General features: G+C 41.8%; 14 protein-coding genes across 14 annotated transcripts; 5 read left to right on the top strand and 9 right to left on the bottom strand.

Annotated features, from left to right (window-relative positions):
* Positions 1 to 333: 333 nt before the first annotated feature.
* TOT_030000151 (hypothetical protein) lies at positions 334 to 645 on the bottom strand (the record flags this gene model as incomplete). The annotated part of the gene is made up of 2 exons (XM_009692896.1): positions 334 to 459; positions 628 to 645. 2 exons carry the CDS (start codon positions 643 to 645, stop codon positions 334 to 336), a joined length of 144 nt encoding a protein of 47 aa, XP_009691191.1.
* A 388-nt stretch (positions 646 to 1,033) lies between these two features.
* TOT_030000150 (exon junction complex protein) lies at positions 1,034 to 1,671 on the top strand (the record flags this gene model as incomplete). Its single annotated transcript, XM_009692895.1, has 2 exons — positions 1,034 to 1,219; positions 1,252 to 1,671. The coding sequence occupies 2 exons, from the start codon at positions 1,034 to 1,036 to the stop codon at positions 1,669 to 1,671; spliced, it is 606 nt and encodes a 201-aa protein (XP_009691190.1).
* A 405-nt stretch (positions 1,672 to 2,076) lies between these two features.
* On the bottom strand, positions 2,077 to 3,498 carry TOT_030000149 (conserved hypothetical protein; the record flags this gene model as incomplete). The annotated part of the gene is made up of 1 exon (XM_009692894.1): positions 2,077 to 3,498. One exon carries the CDS (start codon positions 3,496 to 3,498, stop codon positions 2,077 to 2,079), a length of 1,422 nt encoding a protein of 473 aa, XP_009691189.1.
* A 298-nt stretch (positions 3,499 to 3,796) lies between these two features.
* Positions 3,797 to 5,320, bottom strand: TOT_030000148 (conserved hypothetical protein; the record flags this gene model as incomplete). The annotated part of the gene is made up of 2 exons (XM_009692893.1): positions 3,797 to 4,798; positions 4,835 to 5,320. The coding sequence occupies 2 exons, from the start codon at positions 5,318 to 5,320 to the stop codon at positions 3,797 to 3,799; spliced, it is 1,488 nt and encodes a 495-aa protein (XP_009691188.1).
* Positions 5,321 to 6,350: 1,030 nt separating this feature from the next.
* TOT_030000147 (T-complex protein subunit beta) lies at positions 6,351 to 8,003 on the top strand (the record flags this gene model as incomplete). The annotated part of the gene is made up of 1 exon (XM_009692892.1): positions 6,351 to 8,003. One exon carries the CDS (start codon positions 6,351 to 6,353, stop codon positions 8,001 to 8,003), a length of 1,653 nt encoding a protein of 550 aa, XP_009691187.1.
* Positions 8,004 to 8,124: 121 nt separating this feature from the next.
* Positions 8,125 to 8,488, top strand: TOT_030000146 (conserved hypothetical protein; the record flags this gene model as incomplete). Its single annotated transcript, XM_009692891.1, has 2 exons — positions 8,125 to 8,214; positions 8,237 to 8,488. The coding sequence occupies 2 exons, from the start codon at positions 8,125 to 8,127 to the stop codon at positions 8,486 to 8,488; spliced, it is 342 nt and encodes a 113-aa protein (XP_009691186.1).
* A 94-nt stretch (positions 8,489 to 8,582) lies between these two features.
* On the bottom strand, positions 8,583 to 8,861 carry TOT_030000145 (peptide chain release factor 2; the record flags this gene model as incomplete). The annotated part of the gene is made up of 2 exons (XM_009692890.1): positions 8,583 to 8,663; positions 8,736 to 8,861. The coding sequence occupies 2 exons, from the start codon at positions 8,859 to 8,861 to the stop codon at positions 8,583 to 8,585; spliced, it is 207 nt and encodes a 68-aa protein (XP_009691185.1).
* A 220-nt stretch (positions 8,862 to 9,081) lies between these two features.
* Positions 9,082 to 9,945, bottom strand: TOT_030000144 (conserved hypothetical protein; the record flags this gene model as incomplete). The annotated part of the gene is made up of 1 exon (XM_009692889.1): positions 9,082 to 9,945. The coding sequence occupies one exon, from the start codon at positions 9,943 to 9,945 to the stop codon at positions 9,082 to 9,084; it is 864 nt and encodes a 287-aa protein (XP_009691184.1).
* A 367-nt stretch (positions 9,946 to 10,312) lies between these two features.
* On the bottom strand, positions 10,313 to 10,711 carry TOT_030000143 (conserved hypothetical protein; the record flags this gene model as incomplete). The annotated part of the gene is made up of 1 exon (XM_009692888.1): positions 10,313 to 10,711. One exon carries the CDS (start codon positions 10,709 to 10,711, stop codon positions 10,313 to 10,315), a length of 399 nt encoding a protein of 132 aa, XP_009691183.1.
* Positions 10,712 to 10,990: 279 nt separating this feature from the next.
* On the bottom strand, positions 10,991 to 11,431 carry TOT_030000142 (conserved hypothetical protein; the record flags this gene model as incomplete). The annotated part of the gene is made up of 1 exon (XM_009692887.1): positions 10,991 to 11,431. One exon carries the CDS (start codon positions 11,429 to 11,431, stop codon positions 10,991 to 10,993), a length of 441 nt encoding a protein of 146 aa, XP_009691182.1.
* A 359-nt stretch (positions 11,432 to 11,790) lies between these two features.
* Positions 11,791 to 14,062, bottom strand: TOT_030000141 (conserved hypothetical protein; the record flags this gene model as incomplete). The annotated part of the gene is made up of 6 exons (XM_009692886.1): positions 11,791 to 11,937; positions 12,176 to 12,330; positions 12,608 to 12,997; positions 13,052 to 13,408; positions 13,479 to 13,535; positions 13,567 to 14,062. The coding sequence occupies 6 exons, from the start codon at positions 14,060 to 14,062 to the stop codon at positions 11,791 to 11,793; spliced, it is 1,602 nt and encodes a 533-aa protein (XP_009691181.1).
* Positions 14,063 to 15,546: 1,484 nt separating this feature from the next.
* Positions 15,547 to 19,077, top strand: TOT_030000140 (hypothetical protein; the record flags this gene model as incomplete). The annotated part of the gene is made up of 1 exon (XM_009692885.1): positions 15,547 to 19,077. One exon carries the CDS (start codon positions 15,547 to 15,549, stop codon positions 19,075 to 19,077), a length of 3,531 nt encoding a protein of 1,176 aa, XP_009691180.1.
* A 386-nt stretch (positions 19,078 to 19,463) lies between these two features.
* Positions 19,464 to 21,716, top strand: TOT_030000139 (FAD-dependent glycerol-3-phosphate dehydrogenase; the record flags this gene model as incomplete). Its single annotated transcript, XM_009692884.1, has 5 exons — positions 19,464 to 19,674; positions 19,753 to 20,088; positions 20,148 to 20,766; positions 20,805 to 21,052; positions 21,280 to 21,716. 5 exons carry the CDS (start codon positions 19,464 to 19,466, stop codon positions 21,714 to 21,716), a joined length of 1,851 nt encoding a protein of 616 aa, XP_009691179.1.
* Positions 21,717 to 21,804: 88 nt separating this feature from the next.
* Positions 21,805 to 22,796, bottom strand: TOT_030000138 (conserved hypothetical protein; the record flags this gene model as incomplete). The annotated part of the gene is made up of 2 exons (XM_009692883.1): positions 21,805 to 21,927; positions 22,005 to 22,796. The coding sequence occupies 2 exons, from the start codon at positions 22,794 to 22,796 to the stop codon at positions 21,805 to 21,807; spliced, it is 915 nt and encodes a 304-aa protein (XP_009691178.1).
* Positions 22,797 to 22,910: the final 114 nt, after the last annotated feature.

Genomic DNA, 22,910 nt, shown 5'->3' with positions numbered 1-22,910 from the left:
CTATTTTACAAGGACTATCTCAAATGAGTTTCATCAAAGAACGTGAAAGCATTATAAAGCGTAAAGCTTATTTGCTTTATAAAATTGAAAAACTTTATGGCGATATCATAAAAATTTAAAATGCTCCAAATACTTATTAGTATTTACTTTAAATCACGTGCCAATTCTACAACTATGTAGGTTATCAGCTCGATTTATAGATGTATTAATAATACTGGTATTTCTGAATCTCCGTATTATAATGGTTGAGTCTCTTGGTTTCCTCATGAGAACTGTGGGAATTTTAAATTATAAACATAAATCGGTTACATTAATACTGACTAATTTAAAAAATTATTTCCTCACCCAATAATCACCACAATATGTATCTACTTTGACAAGTTGCACATTACGACACAGGTCAACTTTGTAGGAAACCTTGCACTTATTACGAAGAAATCGATATCTTCTTATCGACAGCTCAAGAATATAGTAGATCTAGTCCCCAAAATCGATTTGCGGGCGTTACACATAAGCGACAACACTCAATCCATTCTTACCAAAAATTCTAGGATTCCAATGAAAATTCCTATCTTCCAGTGTTTATGGTTGTTATGATTAGTACCTAATTCTCTCTTCTCATGTTACACCGTCAAATGCTTTCATTTGTTGTTCCGCGTCGTTTCAAATTGTTTCTAGCTTATTTGATCAACCCTTGGGGAGACATATCGTTATTCTAGACATCAATATATGTAGTTAATTGTATGTATATTTTGTTTTGATTTACGTATTTTCCTAAGATTCTTTATTAATAGATTCCACCTTTTTTCAATTATATCTCATGCCGTCAGTATCATATTTATTGAATCTATCTATTTAATATATTTTGTAACATAATGAATAAAATAAATAAAAGGTGAAAGATGTGTAAATGTTTATTGTACTATAATAGTTAAATCTTCCGGAATGGGGGATTCTACTTTAATTATGTCAGTTATATAAGATAAATGTGCTCGATCATGACAAGTACGTGATTTAAATTGCTTCTTTAACAATGGAGAAGGAGGTAATCAGGGCCTTAGAATCATTGGACCTTAAGAAATCCAGAGTTCAGAAGGGCAGATTCGGTGAATCATATGTCGTAGATAACTCAACGGGAACTAAATATATTATGCCAACGAAGAGGCCAGATGGTACTGTGAGGAAGGAGATAAAAGTAAGACCAGGATATGTTCCGCCGGTACGATAAATAGTAGCATCATTAGACTTTAGGAGGAACGGCAGGTATATATTCCAGTTCACAAGAGGCAAAGTAATAAATTAAACGATGAAAAGCCAGTAGTACACAAAGATCCAAAGATCAGTAAACCTGATGAGTCAACCAAGCCTACAAAAAATGCAAAACCGGAGCATACTGAACAGAAACCTGTAAAACCTTACGCAAAAAATATGAAATTTAAAAATAAGCCCAGGGGGCCTAAGCCAAAACCGAAAGCTGGTGTAAGTAAAACAGATTCGGAAGCGTTGAAAGTTGAGTCAAAGGCATCAATAACCCAGACCAATGACCCAAATGAAGTGGATATGTCAACCAAGGCTGAAGGCGAAGTTTTGCCAGAGGGCAGTAAAACGTCACAGAAAAAAGAAAATGATATTAACGACAAGAGATTCAAAAACAGGTTTGCCATCGACTAATCACAGACACTTTAGCTTGCACAATACTCTGAAGAAAATAAAGGAAGTTAAACTGCTACAGGAGAAACATAAGAAAGGGTTTGAACTGGACGCAAATCAGCAAAAGGTAAGAGCCTCAATAATAAGACAATATTGTAGAAAATAAATCGGCTGCCGGAATTGGAGGCAAAACTCAACGAGTTAAAGTCAATGGATAAATGGGATGTAAAATATGTATAATATTAATGTATTATTTAATTGTGATCGTATATACCTATACATGTATATGTATGTACATATACAATCATATGTATGCCCATACATGTATGTACATACGTATACTTATTTGTATGTGTGTGCACATATGTATACTGCCATTTATTATATTACTACTTTACATCAATAACGTATGATACAGTGCGTGTATTAATTAGCGTGATCTCTAAACAATCCGGAGTATCTCAAAAACCTGCGAATGACACTCTTGGAAAAACTGGTTCCGGTCCATAAACCAATGAACAACCCAATTAAAATGAGAAATAAATATAGAGGCACTTCCGAAAAATCAAGTGATGGAAACCTGGATTCATACAAACTGGCGATTTTATGGTCTATAAGCTTGTGGTCCTTTTCAGGATCAGCGTCAAACTCGAAAGAAACCCACTTGGTTTCGTCAACGTAGTCACGCCTGAACCAAACTGCGTTGCTCTGATTGGTGTGGCTGGCCCTGAACAACTTGAAGCACATCAACAACAGCTTCGACCTGTTGTACAGCCGGTAGAAGGTGTAAAACATTACCACCTCTCTGCTTTGGATGTCTACAGCTTGATCCTCGTCGTCTATGGAGATTTTGTCAATCAGCGCACAATCAGCCACTTGAGGAAGATACGAGTTGTAACCGTAGAAAGAGCCTATTTGGTGTTCAAACTTGAAATAGAGGTCCCCAAGCTTAATGGGAAAAAGGGCGTACCCGGTGTACTGATGCTGTTCAAGGTTAATAGTGACTGCATATGATCTATACACATCTGCCACAGAGTCTAGAATTCGTTTTATGTCGGACTTACACTTCGGGGACGCCAAGTTCGTTCCGCACTCAACTCCGACCCACCTGTCATCGTTTATGGATGCGGCCGTGTAATAGTTATATAGTGGGAATGCGTTTCCGATTTCATAGTCCTTGGTCTCTATCAGCAGCGGCGTCGTCTCGTCCGTCCGCGCGTAGTATACGTAGATCTCATTTACGAAGCTTAGGCTCTGGTCAAATTTCAAGTTCACTTCGTCTAAAGCGACTGTCTTCAGAGAGTGCGGTCTGCTCGGCCTGAAGCAGTACCTGTCGTAGCCCAGGCAGTAGTAAATCTCAGGTATGATGTCGTACTTTATGTCCCCGTAATACGTCGTTAGATTCACCAGCTTCTTGTGGTCCACCCTCAGGACAGACTCGTGGTACAGCCTGTAGGCGTCCTTCAGCGCAGTCAAGAGCAGTTTTTCCTGCATCTCATCGTCGATTTCATTCAACTCCGAAATTGGCGTCCACGAGATGCTGTTTTTGCTGTACATTGCGTAGAACGTTCTCCTCCCCTCCTGCTTCTCTATGCACATCACAAACGGCCTGTCATCTCCGCTTGCCGTGAAGATGCTGATGGCGACCACTTCATCCAGATCTAAGTTTTCCTTATAATATTCTATTGAAGGGCCATATATTCTTCCGACCTTGAACGGCTCTTCGCACTTTGGCATGTATCTAGTGCAGTAGAAGAACCTGTGCACGATGTTCTTCGTCACCGTGATATATTCGGTCGAAACCTTCAAGTTAAAGTCTATATGTATTGCAACATCGTCATCCATCATGTAGAGAGCAAACTTATCTAATAAACACTGATATGTGCGTTATCTAGCTATGATACATCGGTTTGATTAATTATATCAACAGACGTTGTGTAAATATATAGATCCACCACTACAAGCTCGAGTACCATACTACTCTGTCAGTGTGGAGAGTGGTACTGTTATCCACTCCTCCGCGATTGACTAGCCAAACACACTAGTAGATCAAACTACGTATCACACATAATATACATTTAAACAAATGACTCATGTCATTATCCACTGAATCTTTGTGCTTTTTAAACTAGAGGCGCCTGCGTGATCAATTTAAGGCTCTATCGTCTGCGATACTGAAGGGTGTGGGCCTTCTAGTGCTTGCGGTTGTGCTCAGCCTGTTGTACAGGTCCGACTGCGACTGTCTCCCCTTCAGCTGGTTGTACTTTTCGTTTATTTGCTTCTCCCGCAGAGACAGCCTCTGGTTGATTGCGTCCATCTCCCTCTGTGCATTCATCCTCTTTGCGTTAAACTGTTCAATCTGTCCGTCCAAGCTGTTCCTTTCGATCGACAGGAGTGCCATTTTATCCTTGTATTCATTAATCTTCGGCTCAAGCCTTCTATTTCTTTCGTTTCTGTTCTCTATTTCCTTTGCTCTGTTATCCAGGTCTACTTTCGCCACCTTAAGGCTATTCTCCTTCTCATCCAACTCTAGTTTTCTTTTACTCAGTTCCGTTTCTATTCTCTCCAATTCTAGTTCCTTGTTTTTTATCACCAACTCCTTGTTGTTCAAGTATTCGAACTTTCTGTTGAATTCGCTATCCATGTTCTTATACCTCGGATCATTCACGTTAACTTCTGAGCGCGACTCTGATAGTTCCAGTTGCTTTGACCTCAATTCCAGGTTCATTTTAATATTCTTCAGCTCGTTTCTATCGTTGTTTAACTGATCTGCTGATTCGTTGAGCTTTGACCACTCCCTTACTATCTGGTCCTTTTCCTTTCTCAGGTTGTCCTCTTTGTGCTTCAAACCGTCTGCCAGTCTTGCGTTATTTTCCACTATTTCCGTTGCCTCCTTCAACTTCCTATCCAACTCAAACTCCTTCATTTTTGTGTTTTCCAGCTTATCTCTTTCTTCGCGCAGCCTTGCCTCCTGTTCCGTTAATCTTCTCTTTCGTGATTCAAGTTCCTCGTTTTCCTCTCTCATCCTCTTGTTATGGCTTCTCAGCTCCTGGTTAATCTTCTCCTTTGCTGATTCACACTGTCCGTTTAAAAACTTTATCTTCTCACTTTCCTGGAGGATTCTGTTTTCAAACCTCTCCAACTCCTCCTTTTTTGCTGAGAGTGCTCCGCTAGTCTCTGATACTACCAATTCTCTCTGCTTTAACTCGTACATCACAGATTCATTTTCTGCTAGTCTATTTTTATATTCCTTTTCTAGTGCTATGCACTCGTCCATTTTTTGCATCAGGTCTGACTGCCACTGCTCATAGTTTTGGTACATTCTTGTGATTTTACTTTGTTTTTCCTGGAGGTACAGTCTGTATGCATCCAGTTGCTCCTGTTGGATCGCCATTTGTTTAAATGACTCCTGTACGTGCTTTTCCCGGCGTTCAACTTCCTGTAGTTGTTTTCTCACATACTGCTTATCACGCTCCAGTGCGTTTGACTTTCTTTCGAGTTCCCTTTTATATTTATCCACGTATTTCTTTGCGCCGCACCTACAGATGGTTCTTTCATCGTAGTTCATTATAGACCCATTTTTCGGTGTGTTAGAGGTGTGTCGGTGTTGTTCATGATTGTTCATAACACCATCATTTTTTGTTACATTTTCATTTTCTGCTTCATCCATTTGGAAATTATTAAAATTTAATTCATTATTTCAGACAATACATGAATAAAGGCCCTTAATACAATTTAGTATAAGTTGATGTGTGAAAAACCATAAACCAAGTATAAAAAACGGTGTAACGAGTGTTAAACTATCTACAATTGCGACTGAATATAAATTTTACAATATTAATAACAACAATGGCAATTATGATTTTCGTATACAATTAATTTACAACATCAATAGGGTTATACACCAAGTCCTATGTAAACCCTTAAATTTAACTATATTTTTTGTTATAAAACACAAAGCAAAATTTATAAGACGATATCAAGTATTTTGTTAAAGTTTCAATATGAAATTCTCATTTTTGTTGTGCTCATAAAGTTTACAATTTCAACCATATTATTTTTTTTAAATTTAAATAAGGAATTATTATTTGCTATATATATATATCAATATAGGTATAATAATATATTTGTATTTACCATATCTACAAAAATATTAACGTATGTGTAAACATAAACTGTATGGCTGTTAAAACCATAAAGACGGCCTTAACATCTCTCATAAACTCTAATAATAAATGTTTGATTATTTATATATATAAATAGACCTTATGTGTAAGATTGTTTGGCCATTATGGCCTACCAATTGTATTGTAGATTTAATTTTAATCCAAACACTCACTACCACAGCCAAATCTCTATATCATTTTGATTTATACACAAATCATATGTATTCTACTATTGATAATAACTTATTTTTTATTTAAATATTATTTAATTATGTCTCTAGCTGGGGCTATGTACTTATGCCGTGGTTGATTAGTTTATTATTCGTATTATATCATAGCTTACTTAAACCTAAACTGTTAGTTGGGTATTTTCAAACCTAATTTATAATGGAAGTTTTGTTTTTATAATTTACATTTTGTGTTAAAGTTGTTCTTTTTATAAGTAACTGTATTATCAACGTTCAACATCACTCAACAACGATATTATCAACAATTTTCTCTTAATACACTCTAATTATTAATTAACATATAAACATGGCGCTGGCAGAAAACTACGCAAACATTTCGCCGGAAATTCTGAAGGGAGGCGCCCAGGAGGATCGCGGGGAGACTGCAAGGATGCAATACTTTATCGGCTCAATAGCAGTAGGAGACCTGCTGAAATCAACACTGGGCCCGAAGGGAATGGATAAACTGCTCCAGCCGATGAACATGGAGGGACCGAGCAGAGGAATGAACGTGGTCACGAACGACGGAGCAACAATACTTAAGTCGGTGTGGCTGAACAACCCAGCAGCAAGAGTGCTGGTGGATGTGTCGATGCAGCAAGACGCACAGTGCGGAGACGGAACGACAGGAGTGGTGGTACTGGCCTCGGAGTTGCTGAGAAACGCAGAAAAACTAATAGAACAGAAGATACACCCGCAGACAATATGTATGGGATACAGAAGGGCACTCAAAGTGGCGAGAGAGAGATTGGAAGAGATCAAGTTCAGCAGAATCAGAGACCAGGAAAAGTTCGAAGAAGACCTGCTGAACATAGCGAAGACGACACTCTCGTCGAAGCTGCTGAGAGTGGAGAAGGACCACTTCGCAAACCTGGCAGTCAAGGCGCTGCTGAGAATGCACAAGCAACTGGACAGAACGAGCGAAGACGCGTCGTCGCACCTGAACCTGTCGCTGATCCAGGTGATCAAGAAGCCAGGAGGAACGCTGAAGGACTCGTACCTGGAGGACGGGTTCGTGCTGGAGAAGAGAATAGGAGTGGGACAGCCGAAGAGAATGGAAAACTGCAAAGTGCTGGTGGCAAACACGCCGATGGACACAGACAAGGTTAAAATATACGGAGTTAAGGTGAACGTGGACTCGTTCGAAGCAGTGAGCGCACTGGAGAAGAGCGAAAGAGACAAGATGAAGAAGAAAGTTGACAAGATACTGGCACACAACTGCAACGTGTTCATCAACAGACAGCTGATATACAACTACCCAGACCAGCTGTTCAAGGAAGCAGGAGTGATGGCAATCGAGCACTCAGACTTCGACGGAATGGAGAGGCTGGCAGCGTGCCTGGACGCGGAAATAGTGTCGACATTCGACACGCCGGAAAAGGTGAAGCTGGGAAGGTGTGACCTGATCGAAGAGGTTATCATCGGAGAAGATAAGCTCATCAGGTTCTCAGGCTGCGCAAGAGGAGGAGCCTGCAGCATCATTCTGCGCGGAGCCTCCACGCACGTGCTCGACGAGGCGGAGCGCTCGCTGCACGACGCACTGGCAGTGCTAAGCGAGACAATTAACGACGGAAGAATAGTCTGCGGAGGAGGATGCGCGGAGCTGGAAATGGCGCACCACGTGGAGGAGCACGCGAAGACAATAGCAGGCAAGGAGAGCCTGGCAGTGGAGGCGTTCGCACACGCGCTCAGAACGCTGCCAGGCCACATCCTGAGCAACGGAGGCTTCGACAGCGCAGAGGTGGTGTCGAAACTGAGAGCGGAGCACGCAAAGGGAAACGTCAACGCAGGAATAGACATAGACAAGGGGGGAGTCGGCGACATGATGGAGCTGGGCGTGTTCGAAAGCTACAAGTCGAAGCTGTCGCAGATATGCCTGGCGACGGAGGCGGCGGAGTCGATAATAAGAGTGGACGACATAATAACCTGCGAGCCGAGGCAGAGGCAGCCGGGAGTGTGAACGAGGGCGCCGCTGAGCATTACGCGTTAATCCAAGTGAGGAAACTGAAAGGCCAAAGTGGTAATTAACTAAACTCAAATACACGGTGACCAGTGACCCTGATTAATACATATTAACTACAATGATACACAATAGAACTGAGTTAGAAGTCGTCGAGCTTTTTGTGGCCGATCTGTTTAGTCTTTCTCCTAGATTCGCGGCGGTCGAGTTTGTATTTTAAAATCTAATAAAAGGGGTTTGGCAGGGAGTGTTACCTGCTCGGGGGTTTTGGTTTCCTGTATTTGCTCCAAGAAGGTCAGGTGCTTGTCAGGAGAGTACTCCTAAATAAGAATGTCTTGGGAGGAAAACAACCTCAGCAAGCCTTATGGAATCCCTCAGAAGACGAATGCAGGCCTTTTTATTGTCGTGCTGGTTTGAAAAATCTGAAACAGAGTAAAATAGAAGAGAGTACCGTCACACTCAACAATAAAGTCGCCCTTTTGTGAGATACGGTTCTTATTTACGATCCTAAAGCGGTTAAAATGAAGCAAAGAATGCCGAGAAGGGCATTTAAGTCGATTATCTCTTACACATCGAAACTTACAGAAACTTTTCCTTCAATTCATCACTGAGCCAGTCGGCAGAATGAACATTGAATCTGATTTGCACCTTAGTTTCAGACTAAACAGCATTTGATAAGGAAAACAAAATTAGAGGTAGCATTATGAGATAGATAAAAGGATTGTCGATAACCTTGTTGACGCTCTGGCCGCCGGGACCGGAAGATCTGGAAGTTGAAACCAGTAGCTTTTTGATGGGAATGTTTACGCTAAAAAACCTCCTAAAGACAATAATCTTATATATATTTTTACAAAACATAAAAAATACAGTAAAATAAAAACATTATTGTGTAATTTTAAGAAGTGGAAGGCAGGATTGTGGTGAACGAAACCAACAGCATATCAAAATACATTAATGTATAAAAGGCTAATTTTATAATAAATATGTTTTAACCACGTGGAAGGGTTATTTAGTCATGTATATTCATATTTGTAAGACTTCATTGGTTAAATGTGTTTTATTGAAATTCGAAGTGAAGTTACCTCTTCTTTTTCGGCCTCTTCCTTGTTTTGATCCTATAAACACACCCGCCGACGAGAAATAAAAGTATTATCACTACGATGATGGTTCTACCAATATTCTCCACATTTAGTTTATAATACCCGGTTGGATCCAGATTGGATGTGGTAAAAAGAGGATGATTGTCCATGTGTTCTCCCGGAATCACTCCGGGAGCACTTATAATCTTACCACCAATCACGTTAACGAGCGGAATGTTGGCCAGAGGAGGTGTGTTGGGATCTCCACTCGGAGAAGTTGTGACCGGTAATTCGGTAGGCACCGCCTTTGCGTTTAGTGAACGATTTAATTCATCATTATTATTTTGTTGAGTTGTAGTCGGCGCCTGAGTAACTACGCTGACTGGGCCTACTCCTGGCACGACTTGTACCTGATTTGTACCAGGAGCTACACTTACTAGATTATTGTTAGCGTTTGAGTTTACGGCTGCACCTGCTACAGTGGGTGGGCCAATAGCTGCCACGGCTGCCGTCTCTGCCACGTGCTCTACAGGGTCGGGAGTGGCTGGAAACAGCCCATTGATGTCAATGGGCGTAGGATTGTTATATACAGCGAAAGGACCGGCTTGAACGTGCTTCAAATGATACCAGGTCCTCCAAAACTTGTCCTTAAGCAACCCCTTTACCTCTGGGCTCACCTGAAGGTTAGACACACCCCCAGGTTCAGCCACTTCTTTTGTAGCCTCTAAAAAGGATGTACCCTTATAATAGTTATTTAAATAGTCATTAAGTTCATATGTCTGTATCAAGCTTCCTGGATCTACATCAATTTTGCTTTTATTAGTATTGGCGAGCACGTTATTAGTAGTAGTGGTGACTTTCATTTGTCTATACTTTCCGCTATATCACATTATTTTATGTACACATTACTTTGATTTCTGTGTTTCAATTGAAATTTTATGTTAAATTGTTATTATGATTAATTTTATTGTGTAGCACACATTCGCACAGACAACTCATATTCGCAATCACAGAATCATAAAACATTAACAAAACAAATAGAATCCAACATGTAAATAAATACAATATCGATTGGCATAAATAAAATTACGAAAACATAAATATATGTGTAATAGAACATACATATGACCTTCGTAAGTAACATGTATCGATATACGAATATTAAAATAAATTAGACATATTACAAGAAATTTTTATGTCAATTTCCTAAAATTATCATGGTTTATTATTTTAAAAAGTCATCTTATCCTGTAATTTTTTTACTCCTGAGGCCAAGGCCCTTCTTGAAAAAACACAGGCCTTCTTAAGTTGTTTTTTAACAAAACCAAGAGATCCCGAATCAAAAAATAAAACTGTATATTCGTCAAACGTTTTTAATAAATTTGTTTTGGGAACTAATAAGGCAACTGGGTAAGCAGTGTATGCCAACGACCAGAATGATTGTGAAACGTGGTCAAATAACCATTTCAAAGGGGCGGCAAAAAGCTGATTTGTTAATGTCCAAAAAAATAAAACCTTCAAAGAATAGTCAGCCAATTTAAAGTTTTTACTATTACATGAATACAGTCCTAATAATATAGGAACGGCAAAACCGACTAAGAATCCACCAAAACCATAAAAAACCTTCATATATATATAAATAATGTAAAAGGTAATATATATTATTAAATATTACAGATCCACAACAATACTATAGCCGTACAAAATTGTAATGTGGGTGAAGAGAATTTGTATGGCCAAGCCAGAAATTTTTATATTTTTCGTTAATTTAAAGGTCATAAGTAAGGCATTTTATTGTTGAAACTTTTAACGAAATATTTCTAACACACCCTGTTTCTATTCAGAATTATCGAATGATGAGCGTTCCCTAAACAACACATTCATACTTTATACGATATTTCGCACACGCTACATTCTTCTGGGCGGCTGAGCCATATACCCTCTCGGCGGTGGCGCCATCCTCGCTCCCATGCCTGGATGCGGCATCATGCTCGTTCCCATCATACCGGGTCCCATCATGCCCGGTCCCATCATGCCCGCTCCCATCATTCCAGCCCCGGGCATTCCATAGGCCTGCAAAGGAGCACCAGCGCCTCCGATCCCTCCCATAGCTCCACTCAGTGCTCCAAGGGCAGCATTGCCCATTATAGTCATCAGACCGTGAGAAACTCCACCGTAGTCACCTCCAACTTGTAAATCAGACACACCAACATCAGAAATCGATTTGGTAGTTAAATCCGGGACCGCCTTGTTTCGTAAATTTTGCTTTAGCTGGGATGTTTGCTCCAAGTAGCTCATATCAGCCGTGAGTTTCCCCTCACCCGATTTCAACTTGTTAGACAACTTCATCTCGCTATACTTTCCGCTATATCACATTATTTTATGTAAACATTACTTTGATTTCTGTGTTTCAATTGAAATTTTATGTTAAATTGTTATTATGATTAATTTTTTTGTGTAGCACACATTCGCACAGACAACTCATATTCGCAATCACAGAATCATAAAACATTAACAAAACAAATAGAATCCAACATGTAAATAAATACAATATCGATTGGCATAAATAAAATTACGAAAACATAAATATAAGTGAAATAGAACATACATATGACCTTCGTAAGTAACACGTAGCCGTTTAAGTTCAGTTATTACAGCGTGAGTGTTGAACAGATGGGTGTATTTTACAAGAGGCTGCATGAGTTTGTTTACTTGAATTTGACTCCTTTGGTAAGCCTGATCGACTTCGGGACGTTGGCCTCAATGTCGGAATCGTCATCCTCGGACTCGGACTCAGATTCCTCAACAACTTCCTCTAAATTCTCACCACTTAGCCATTTTTTCCAATCCATGAGCTGAACGTGCGTCAATTAGGACCCAATTGCTATTTACTCTTATCTAATTAGGTAACTTCTACACACTAGTACATAATTACTGCTAGGTAGTATGTTGTAACGCCTGCCTTTATTAATATCGTTTTCTCTGCGATATTAACCATTCACGGCGTATTTCTATTCCTACGTTTAACTTTTGTCCGTGGACTGTGTTGTAAGGTCAAACATAGGGTCTTCGTTAAATTAATGGTCCACTCACCTGGATCAGCAGTGTTACTCTGTCTGGAATCTCATCGACATCGCTTTCAAACCATTGGAGGAAATCACTTTTATTAACGACTCCGAGTGCATACAGGGAATCGAACAACGCTTCTATCAAGTACACTGATGTCGACAAAGAGGGGTATCCCCAGTCTACATAAAAGTTAAGTAAACAGGGTGCGTGCACACAACCATTCAGTCCAACATACTTAAAATGATTGTGCTACTTTTACTCTACTACTATGTTCTACTTTTACTCTACTACTATGTTCTACTTTTACTCTACTACTATGTTCTACTTTTACTCTACTACTATGTTCTACTTTTACTCTACTACTATGTGCTACTTTTACTCTAATATTATGTCCTACGTCCATGTTAATGGCTAACTATGATAATCATTGGTGCTCATTTGTATATATATGCTTACGGTGTGTTGATTTGGCTAATTCGGTCAATAGTACTCTCGTATCATGATTCTGTGTTGTGTGTAATAACCATTTTTGTACATTTTTGAACATGGCTTGAACCTCCTGCAACGTCGTGCAGCCTTCACAAGACTTTAATACAATCACACATGTCACTATTGCTGGTACAATAGAGCCCTCCTCGTCAAATTCCGGGAACCCGGAACGTGTGTTGCGGGAATCTTCATCTTGGACAGTCAACTGTGATAAAACGTATTCCTCCACCAGAGACACTGTCTCTGTACTGCATTTAAAGAGCTTATTGTGATTGACGACTTCATTCTTTTTCACTTCCTTTTTCGGCTTATCGGCTTCTCCGACATCCCTTTTCAGCTTTAACTCCTGGTCGAATTCTGCCAGGTTCAGCTTGTCTCCCTTAGGCTTCTCTGCCTCCTTGGCCTTTTCACTCTTTGTTTGCTTATTAGTCTCAGTTAATCCAGCTGCTTTTATGAATATGTCTTCTACTGTTTCTTCCTTTTTCAGGTTCCTTCTATATGAAGGCACAAATAAACCCTTTTTTATTGCTTCTTTTGTTTTTTTTTCATCGGTTACGATTGTTCGGACTTCCGTTGAAAAGATGCTCCTCTTACTTTTATCTTCTTCCTTGTATTTGTCTTCTCTAAACCTATCGTTTCTAGGTCTTTCTTCGATTTTCTCGATAAAGCCCCAATCATCTCTCGGTCTATCCTCTTTGCGATCGTTTTCGTTTCTTGAAAAGGGCCCAGAATCCTTAAGCGAATTAGCTCTTATTGGCGAGTTGTCGTCTAAAATAAACATTAGTATTATATTGTATAGATATTAATATGCATATATCATTTTTAACTTCCACATTACCTCTCGGATCTTCCAAACAGCTAAACCTGTCGTTTTCAGGCTTTTCGGCTGCTTCTCCTAAAAATCCATTATTATATCTTGCACTCACTTCTAAATCTGGGAACATATAGTTTCTTCGGCTCTTCGTTTTTGGCTTCTCTGGTAAGTTCTTGATCCTTGTTCTTGGATGCTATGAACGAATTCCTGAAATTGGAACTGTGATTTTTCTGATCTTCCTTCGGCTTAGCTATCCTCCAGGCGTCAGACGTTTCATTCTCTATAACACTTTCCTGAGATCTCCAATTATCGTCTAAGCTTGAATCGTCAACTTTAACAACAGGCTGCTTGCGTTCAACTACTGGCTTTGGTTCCGGGTCCCTTAGTGTTGAAAAATCTGGCTCAATTAATTTTTCGGCCGGTAAATCAAAATCATCGTCGTAATCCTCGTTTTCCCAACGATTATTTGAGAGTTTGTATTCAAAATTCTTAGTTGCACCAAATTTAGACTTTGTTTCTGTGTTAGTGTTGGGGAGCTCATCTTCCTCCTTATTCATAACTCTTTGCAAGTCACGCAGATTGACTGATATATGTTTTCTAGTTCCCATCTTTAAACTCAAAATTTATACATATCATTTAATATACTCAATCAAATCTATTTAAACATGGTGATCTATGTTTAAAACAAGACGGGTATAATATTAAAGGTGTTCATAATATTAATAATTGGTAGAAATTAATGCTTTAAGATTAATTGTGTATGATTAAGATGTAGCCCACCCCACGGAATCTCAATTAACATTTAAGTTAATTTAAGATTTTTAAAATTGTAAATCAAATATATCAATTTACATAATTAGATGTTTATTATAACATTTTCTGGTTAGAGGTATACACATACCCTTATTTCTCAATTAACAGAAATAGAAAATAAACATATATGTTACTAAATATATCCATATAGATTAACATATACACATATCTATATTAACTAACTTTATACATGGCCATTAACTTGTATATGTGTTTGTCTATGAGTTGAGGTTTATACATACTAGTAAGTGTACTGTTTCAATGTTTTAAGTACTGAGTCAAACGTGTCATATATATAATAATTCATATATATTTTATCATTAAAATCTCCTAAACAGGGGTTTCAAATAGATTAATTTAGATTTTGAGTAGATCTATTAGATGGTACCTTTATATCGGATTCTATGAATTTCTTAATCAGTATTTATTTTGTCTACACAATCAAAACATACAAAATACACCATTAGATGATTGAAATAAAGGAGTATTTGTGGAAAAAGAGATGGGTTTCGCGAGATTAATTCCCTAGTATAGTGCATGTGTAGTGCAATCACCTATAGAAAGTCAATGTGTAAAAATTGTAATTGTCGCTATTAAGGAAGATTCACAGATTTCCTAGTGTTTTTATTGTTTGTTTTCGCAGCTTAGTCACCAGAAGCCTTGTAATAACCACTTTCAACCCTTTTTACTGTTGATTTTATTATATCACTATAATAAAATTATACCTTTCAGATTCTAAACAAATATCGAATAAAAATCATTATAATATAACGTGTTTTGGTAGTTACAAACTACTATATGTTAAATTGCAGGTGTATCATATTAATTTTTGAGATTTAAATTGACATTCTATCATAATCAACATTTTTGTATAATAAATTGTAATATAATCGGAATCTAAGTTACAAATAACAATTGACATATCTTGCAAAGTAAATTTACAGTTTATTTGCAGAGGTGTCGGTCAAATACCGTTTAGGTCTGTCTTATGACTAGGTGTAAGATAAATGTGTAGCCACTTAGCAAAAGTAACTAAAAAGTTGCACATTATTATCGAAACGCAGTTATTGTACTATATCGATCGGCGAGATCGAAAGAATCTCGTATTTTTTGTAATTATAAGGAGTATCTAAGTAAAATTCACACCGATAACTGATAGGCGTTCTTTTATCCAAGGTTAGTTTGTAAAGTAATAGAGTTTTACATAAATTCTGTTCTATCTTAATGAATGGGTTTTGCATTTGTGCTTTCAAAAGGATGAACAATGTGTGTCATTAAAATGGAAAGAAACGGAACCCAGTATCAGAACAATCACAACCGTAATAACACAATAAGAAATTTAGTAGGTGTTCACCCATCTCAGTATGAAAGGATTCTAAAGAGAAGACAGGAGAGGTACAGAACAATGGAGCGCAGAGGAAGACCAGTCCCATCATACTTTCCAATAATGCCCCTTGGACTCGCTCTTAATTATTTGCAATACCAATTCAACGCGATGATGTACAACCAGAATGGGAATGGTATTAACGCAAACGGAACGAACAACCAAGCGGCGACGAACAATCGTGCTGGAAACAGATACGTAAACGTGCCAAGAAATACATACATGAGCCCAGTCTACATGAACGCATTGAACGCCATGAACTACGTCCAACCGAACTACTACAACCAAATGAACCAAAACTTAATGTACAACCCCTACTACGGCTATAGAGACGCAAACGGTCACCCGGTTGTGCCTAACCAGAATATGGCCGTGCGCAGAGTGTGCCCATACAACAATGGGCAGAACCCCAACGAACAGCCACGCCCAAAGAACCCGAGGGCCTCAAACACGATCACAAACGACGTTGAAAAAACTGACGAGTCCAACGATGTAAGGGATAACGAGCCTCCAAGTCAAAGGGATGCAGTTCAAACGTCGGACCAAGTTACAACACAGCAGCAAGAGGATGTCAACCGCCAGTACTACAGAGTGGTTACACGCACACCTGACGAAGTTAACATGGAAAAGGGAATGGAATCGAACACAACGGAAGCATTGGAATCAGGGACCGAATCAAATTCATCCGGAACGAATGAGGCAATGAAGTCGCCAATGACACCGGAACCAATGGCAACGTACATGGCAGCAAACGGGCCCGGAATGGTCGATCCGAATATGATTCCAAATGCACAGGAAAACATGGACCCAAACATGTTGGCAAAAGGACGAGGAGCCATGCCACCGAATATGCCGCCAAATATGCCACCGAATATGCCACCGAATATGCCGCCAAATATGCCACCGAATATGCCGCCAAATATGCCACCGAATATGCCACCGAATATGCCGCCAAATATGCCGCCAAATATGCCACCGAATATGCCGCCAAATATGCCACCGAATATGCCGCCAAATATGCCACCGAATATGCCGCCAAATATGCCGCCAGCCATGTTAGCAGCTATGTTTCAAAACATTCCACCAAACATGTTAGCAGCCATGTTTCAAAACATGCCACCAGCCATGTTAGCAGCCATGATACGATATAACCCGGCCTGCTTTACTCCAAGAATGGGACCAGTGGCGCCAAGTATGCTTTCACCAATTGACTATAAAATAGCATCAGACGCTTTCGCAACCATAGCGTCAACGCTAACATCGACAAAGGAGACAAAAAGAGGGTCAAGAAATGTGTCAAACGCACAAAGAAAAGTGCTGCCAAACGGAGAGGCGAGGGAAGTAAGAAATGTGCCAACCGTGACACGGAACAGAAAATCGAACAAATCAAAAAAAGCAGCCGTAGTTACGCAATCGGCACCGAACGCAACAGGAACAATCGATCCCAATACGCTACAAGGAACAACAGCAACAACCGGTGCAAATATGACACAAGTGGCACAGAAACCGTTGGAGCAAAAAACGGTACAGGAACCACAGGAACCACAGGTAACACCGGCACCAATCCAGCCAAACGTACCGGCACAGATGGAGCCGAAGGCAATGGAGGCCATGAGAGCATACCTGGGACCAAATTCTGCATCAAACGTGGCAAAGTATATGGTTAAAAACATGGTACCATGCCCATACGAGACGGGAGACAGTGTGGATACAACGAACGTGAACAACGGACCACAGCCATGTAACCTAGATCTCGGACAACAGCAATGTAACACCAACGTTAGTACTAACGTGAACGTTGCAAACAATGAAGATGATGTGCAAATAATAGACCCTGAGCCTCAAGTAGTTAACCAGCAGCCCCAAGTAGTTAACGAGGAAGTACAGGTGGTTAACGAGGAGCAACAAGTAGTTAACGAGGAAGTACAGTTGGTTAACCAGCAGCCTCAAGTAGTTAACGAGGAGCAGCAAGTAGTTAACGAGGAGCAGCAAGTAGTTAACGAGGAAGTGCAGGTGGTTAACGAGGAGCCGACACAAAGAAGAACGAGAACTAGGGGAAACCGTAGAAACGCCATTAGAGAGTTGTGCAATCAAGTCCTAAGAGGCAGAGGTGGCCGTGGTACGAACCGCAGAACAAACAGGAACGGTAACCGTAACACCAGACGCAACGCAAACCGTAGCAACGCGAGCAGCACACGTCCATGTACCGAGTATGTCGACAACAGGTCGGCAGCAGGAAACGAAGGGGCACAAACCACAGTTCAGTGGCCGAGGAGAGAGTTGGAACTGTTGGCAAACCCGCAGTCAGGGACAGTACTAAATGAACTGGTGCCGAGCAAGAGAACGATTTTGGACGTCGACGGAGAAGGATTGGTGAGGCAGGGCACGGAAGAGTTTGAGTGGAAGGCAGTGAAGAGGCACTGCGGAGAAGTAACGACCAGAAGCACAATGTCAACCATTGCGGAAAGCATAAACATGTATAACTTCGTAGCAGCGTGTGACTTACTTCATGAGCTCGAAGAAATTGAAAAGGAAAACAAAATCAAGGAAATGAAAAGACTACAGAACAAAGAAATCGGCGAACAGAGCCCGGAAGTAAACGAACAAGTTAACGTGGCAAAACAGGTTGATATACAGCAGCTGGTAGGTAGCTACCCGTTCCAGGACTACCGAATGAACAGCGAGATATACCCATCGTTCTTCTATGCGCCAAACATCAATGAACTGATCATCCACAACTACCTGTACGGAAAATACCTGATGGAGGTAGGGCCTGATGGCAAAGTGCCCTACGGTTACTACGTAACACCAGCAGGGTTTTATGCGGAAAACTATGTGGACCCAGGTAACGTAGCATTGACGGGAAATCAGTCGTTGGAAAACAGGGTGGACAGCGAGAACAATACGGGCACTGAAAATAACACGAACGACGGTAATCGCTCATCCATCGAGAACAACACCAGCAAGAACACGTCGATCGAAAGCGGCACTGAAATCGACAACGCGGCAAACTGGATCAGCGCAAACCAGGGGTATTACGCACAGGACTACTACTACGGAGGGGCAGTTAACGTAGGAGGCTACTACCAGGAATTCCCAAGCATGAGCGCGGCAGATCGTTTCTACCAACAGGCAGGGGACCTTGCAAATATGAAGTTCGAAACAGCATGCGAATACGTCTCCAGCCAGTGTAACTTGGACCAGCAGATAAGCACGGGACAGACGGGGCAGGAAAACGAGAACAGGAACCAGGGAAGATCAAGTAACGAGGCCCAAAACCCGGACGACAGCCAATCAAACGCAAACAAGTCCAAGGATAATGAAAACGACCATCAAGTTAACGGGGGTGAAATTCCTGCCAGAACGGAAGAGAGCGATTGGGAGGAGGTTAAGAGACAGCTCTACGAATCATTCGACGAAGATTAAATCACCCATACTAATTTACCTCTTTATGAATATTCGTGTTAGATAGCACACATAGCTAAAATCGAGGCTCGGGAACGTGCACGCGTTTAGGCGCAGTGAGAACGGGAGGAATAGTAAGTTTAGGGGAAGAATAATTAGACAGTAAAGGCGCTGAGGACTCGGAAGAAGAAGCACACAGTGAGAGAAAAACAAGAGGTCCCAACGAGAAACAAAAGTTAAATCAGAATAAGGGTGAAGAAGAGGAGGAAAAGTGAGAAGGCGGGGATAAATTCGAAAAAGAGAGATGAAGCTATGGGGGACAGGATGTAAGGTGTTGTGGGCCTCAAAGGAAGATATATTGTTAGATATTTACCCAGTGTTGAGTTTTTGTTAAATTGTTTACTCAAATGGGCTTCAAAGGATTCGCCAAGGTCTTGGGCGCCAGCTCCGTAGCCTTGGCAGGCACGTACGGATTTGTGAAGTTCGAACACGAAAAATGTTCCATCCCCAAAAACACAAAGTACACAGTGCCAGAGAGGCTAAAAACGCGAGATGAAATGCTAAGTAAGCTCAAGAATGAAAAGTTCGACGTTCTGGTAATCGGAGGGGGGTGTACAGGTGAGATGTCGCGCAAATATTAGTTATGTGTACCGCGAAAGCAAAATATTCCGAGAAGACAACATAAATACGCTTTAGGGACGTCGGTGGCGCTGGACCTGGCCACCAGAGGGTTGAACTGCGCGCTGGTGGAGGCGAACGACTTCGCCTCAGGCGCGTCGTCGAAGAGCACGAAGCTGCTGCACGGAGGAATCAGATACCTCGAGAGCGCAATTTACCACCTGGACTTCCAGGAGCTGCGCTTCGTGTGGAAGGCGCTGGAGGAGAGAGCACACATGCTGGGCACGCTCCCGTACGCAAACTACCCAATCCCAATCGTAATGCCAATATACAAGCTGTGGCAGTTGCCCTATTTCTGGGTCAACATAAAAGTGTACGAGCTGCTAGCGAGGTTCTTCTGTTGCAACGAGACAAGTAAGTTTGGCCTGAGAGCGAGACTCAACAGCAAATGAAGACGACTAACGCAATCGTAGGAATCCCGAGCTCATTTTTCAGCGATAAATCAAACGCACTCTTTAACTTCCCAGCGCTGCGCACGAAGGGGCTGCTGGGAGCGGTGGTGTACTACGACGGACAGCACAACGACTCGAGGACGAACCTGATGATGGCGCTGACGAGCACAGTGAACAACTACGTGCCAGGACAGAAGGGCTCGACAGTGTGCAACTACGTTAAGGTGAAGAAGATACTGAGAGACGAAGAAAACGACAAGGTGGTAGGAGCACTGGTGGAGGACGTGCTGACAGGAGAGGAGTTCAAAGTGATGAGCGAAGTGGTGGTGAACTGCACCGGACCATTCGCAGGAGAGGTGAAGAAGATGAACGACCCGGAGAGCCAAATATCAATTCTCTACAGCAGAGGAAGCCACCTGACGGTGCCTAAAAAGTACTGCCCAACGCCGTACGGGCTCATCATCCCGAAGACGACGGACGGAAGAGTGCTCTTCGCACTGCCGTGGCTGAACGAAACGATCATAGGGACGACGGACAACAGAGACGACCTGCACTTTAACCCGAAGGCCACAAAGGAGGACATAGACTTCATCACAGGGGACGCGTCACTCTACATGAACTGCACAAACGAACAACTGAGGTAGGAAACAGCAAAATAGTAGCCGTAACGATGCGTAGGTCCGAAATTAAGTCGACGTGGTCAGGGCTGCGGCCACTGATAAAGGGAGTGGATGACGTGAGTCAGACAGGAAAGTTGTCGAGAGGCCACGTAATTGAAGTGGACAAGAAGGGCCTGGTGAACGTGTACGGAGGCAAGTGGACGATATGCCGCCTGATGGCGCAGGACTGCGTGGACGACCTGCTGAAGTTCTACAAACATCTAAAACAGAGCTACAAGTGCAGAACGAGGAATATGGTGTTACTAGGTGAGTAACAGGGCACCAGATATTTATTGAAATAACAATTGAGTACACACGCAAATGTGGGAACAATTGAAAACTAATGATAACGATTATAATAACAATAATTATAATATCAATAATAATAATAAAACTAATAACAATGATAATGATAATAATAACAACGATGGTTGTAATAACAATGATAATGATGTTTTTATTAACAATGATAATAAAATTAATAAATATTATAGGAACACACGACAGGGAAGGCAACCATAACATTGATGAGATCAGGCCAAGGTTTAATCAGCTGTCGCACAGGCTGATGAAAGACTACGGACTCTCAGAGGACACAGCCTCGCACCTGGTGGAGAGCTACGGATACAAGGCGGAGGACGTGTGTAGGCTCTCGAAGGATCTGAACATGCTGACGAAGCTGCACAAAAACTACCCGCACCTGCTGGGAGAGGTCGTCTACGGAGTGAGGAACGAGCTGGCGTGCACACCAGTGGACGTGCTGGCAAGAAGAACGAGGCTTGCGTTCCTCGACGCGGCAGCGGCGCTGGAGAGCCTGGACCAGGTGGTGGGAGTCATGGAAAAGGAGCTCAACTGGAGCTCAAACACCAAGAAAACGCTGCGCGGCCAAGCAGAAAGGTACTTCAGAGACATGTTACACGTCCCCGCATAAGGAGGCCAGGCATGTGTAAGCGAGGCCAACTCAGCAGGAAATACCAAAACAAAATGCACGTTCAATTGTAATCAATGTAGTATGTAAACTAATAAGCAACAAGGGACTGTAAATAATATTTAAAAACACAATGTAGGTACCGGTATACGTGGTACGTGCGTAAAGTAGGTATATGAACATAAACACTTGAGAAAAGGTAACTGTAAATGAGCTGAAAAGGATGGTGATTAGATGAGCGTGAGAATAAAAGTAAAATATTATAATTGGCGTTGAAAGGGCGAGCTAGACCAAGTCGCCCCTCGGCTTCACCCAGTTAATCTTATGCTCGGGAGCCTCGTGGTAAAACAGCCTCATGTCGGCCCTGTACTGCCTGTGCATGTCGGCCCAGAGGTAGGCGAAGTAGAAGGAGATAAGCATGCCGAGCACGTACTCGCGGAGGTACGCGCCCATGTTGTACTCGGCGACGACCTTCTGCCTGTAGGTGAGCCAGGCGGACTCCCAGGAGACCTCGGCCTCCCTGGACTGCTCCTCGACGGTGCGGTAGGGCTTCGGAATCAGTTTGCGATAAATCTTAAGGGGCTTTGCGAACTTGTAGAACATCTCCTCGTAGTCGTGGTTCGTGAAGAGTCCCATGATCAGCTTGTCCATGTACGGCTTCAGGGAGGGAGTGTCGTCGCCGAGCTTCTTCAAAAAGGGGTAAAACTGGGGGGGCAGGCGGAACGTGTGCAGGATCCTGGTGGAGACCTCGGGCGGGAACGTGGCGAGGCAGCCGTAGCCGTCCCTGGGAATCACCGTCTGGTCCTGAGAGACGTAGCTCTGCCACATGGGCTGCGTGCTGTTGACGGCAATCATGATCGGCCACCCGGTGTGGCCGCGCTCCTTCTTGAGGGACCGGTAGCTCTTGTCCTCCCAGGGGTTGGTGGAGGATTCATAGCCAAAAACGCCCACCTCCTTCTTAGAGCCCTTATGGCGAACGCCCAAAATGCCTTTACAGCCGCTTAAACCGTTAGATAAATTCAATCTAGGAGTATAGAGTTGAAGGGGCACCAGACCAGGCAAACACCTCCCAAATCCAATCATGGTAGTATGAATAGCCACAGAATAAAATCAACGGGCAAATACGACTTGATGTAAGATTATTAAAAATTAAATGGGCTACAAAATGACCTGAGATTATTCTAAATAAATACAACG

The sequence above is a fragment of the Theileria orientalis genome, chromosome 3, assembly GCF_000740895.1.
Source record: "Theileria orientalis strain Shintoku DNA, chromosome 3, complete genome".
Taxonomy (NCBI): domain Eukaryota; phylum Apicomplexa; class Aconoidasida; order Piroplasmida; family Theileriidae; genus Theileria; species Theileria orientalis.
This window is presented reverse-complemented; position numbering and strand designations above follow the sequence as displayed.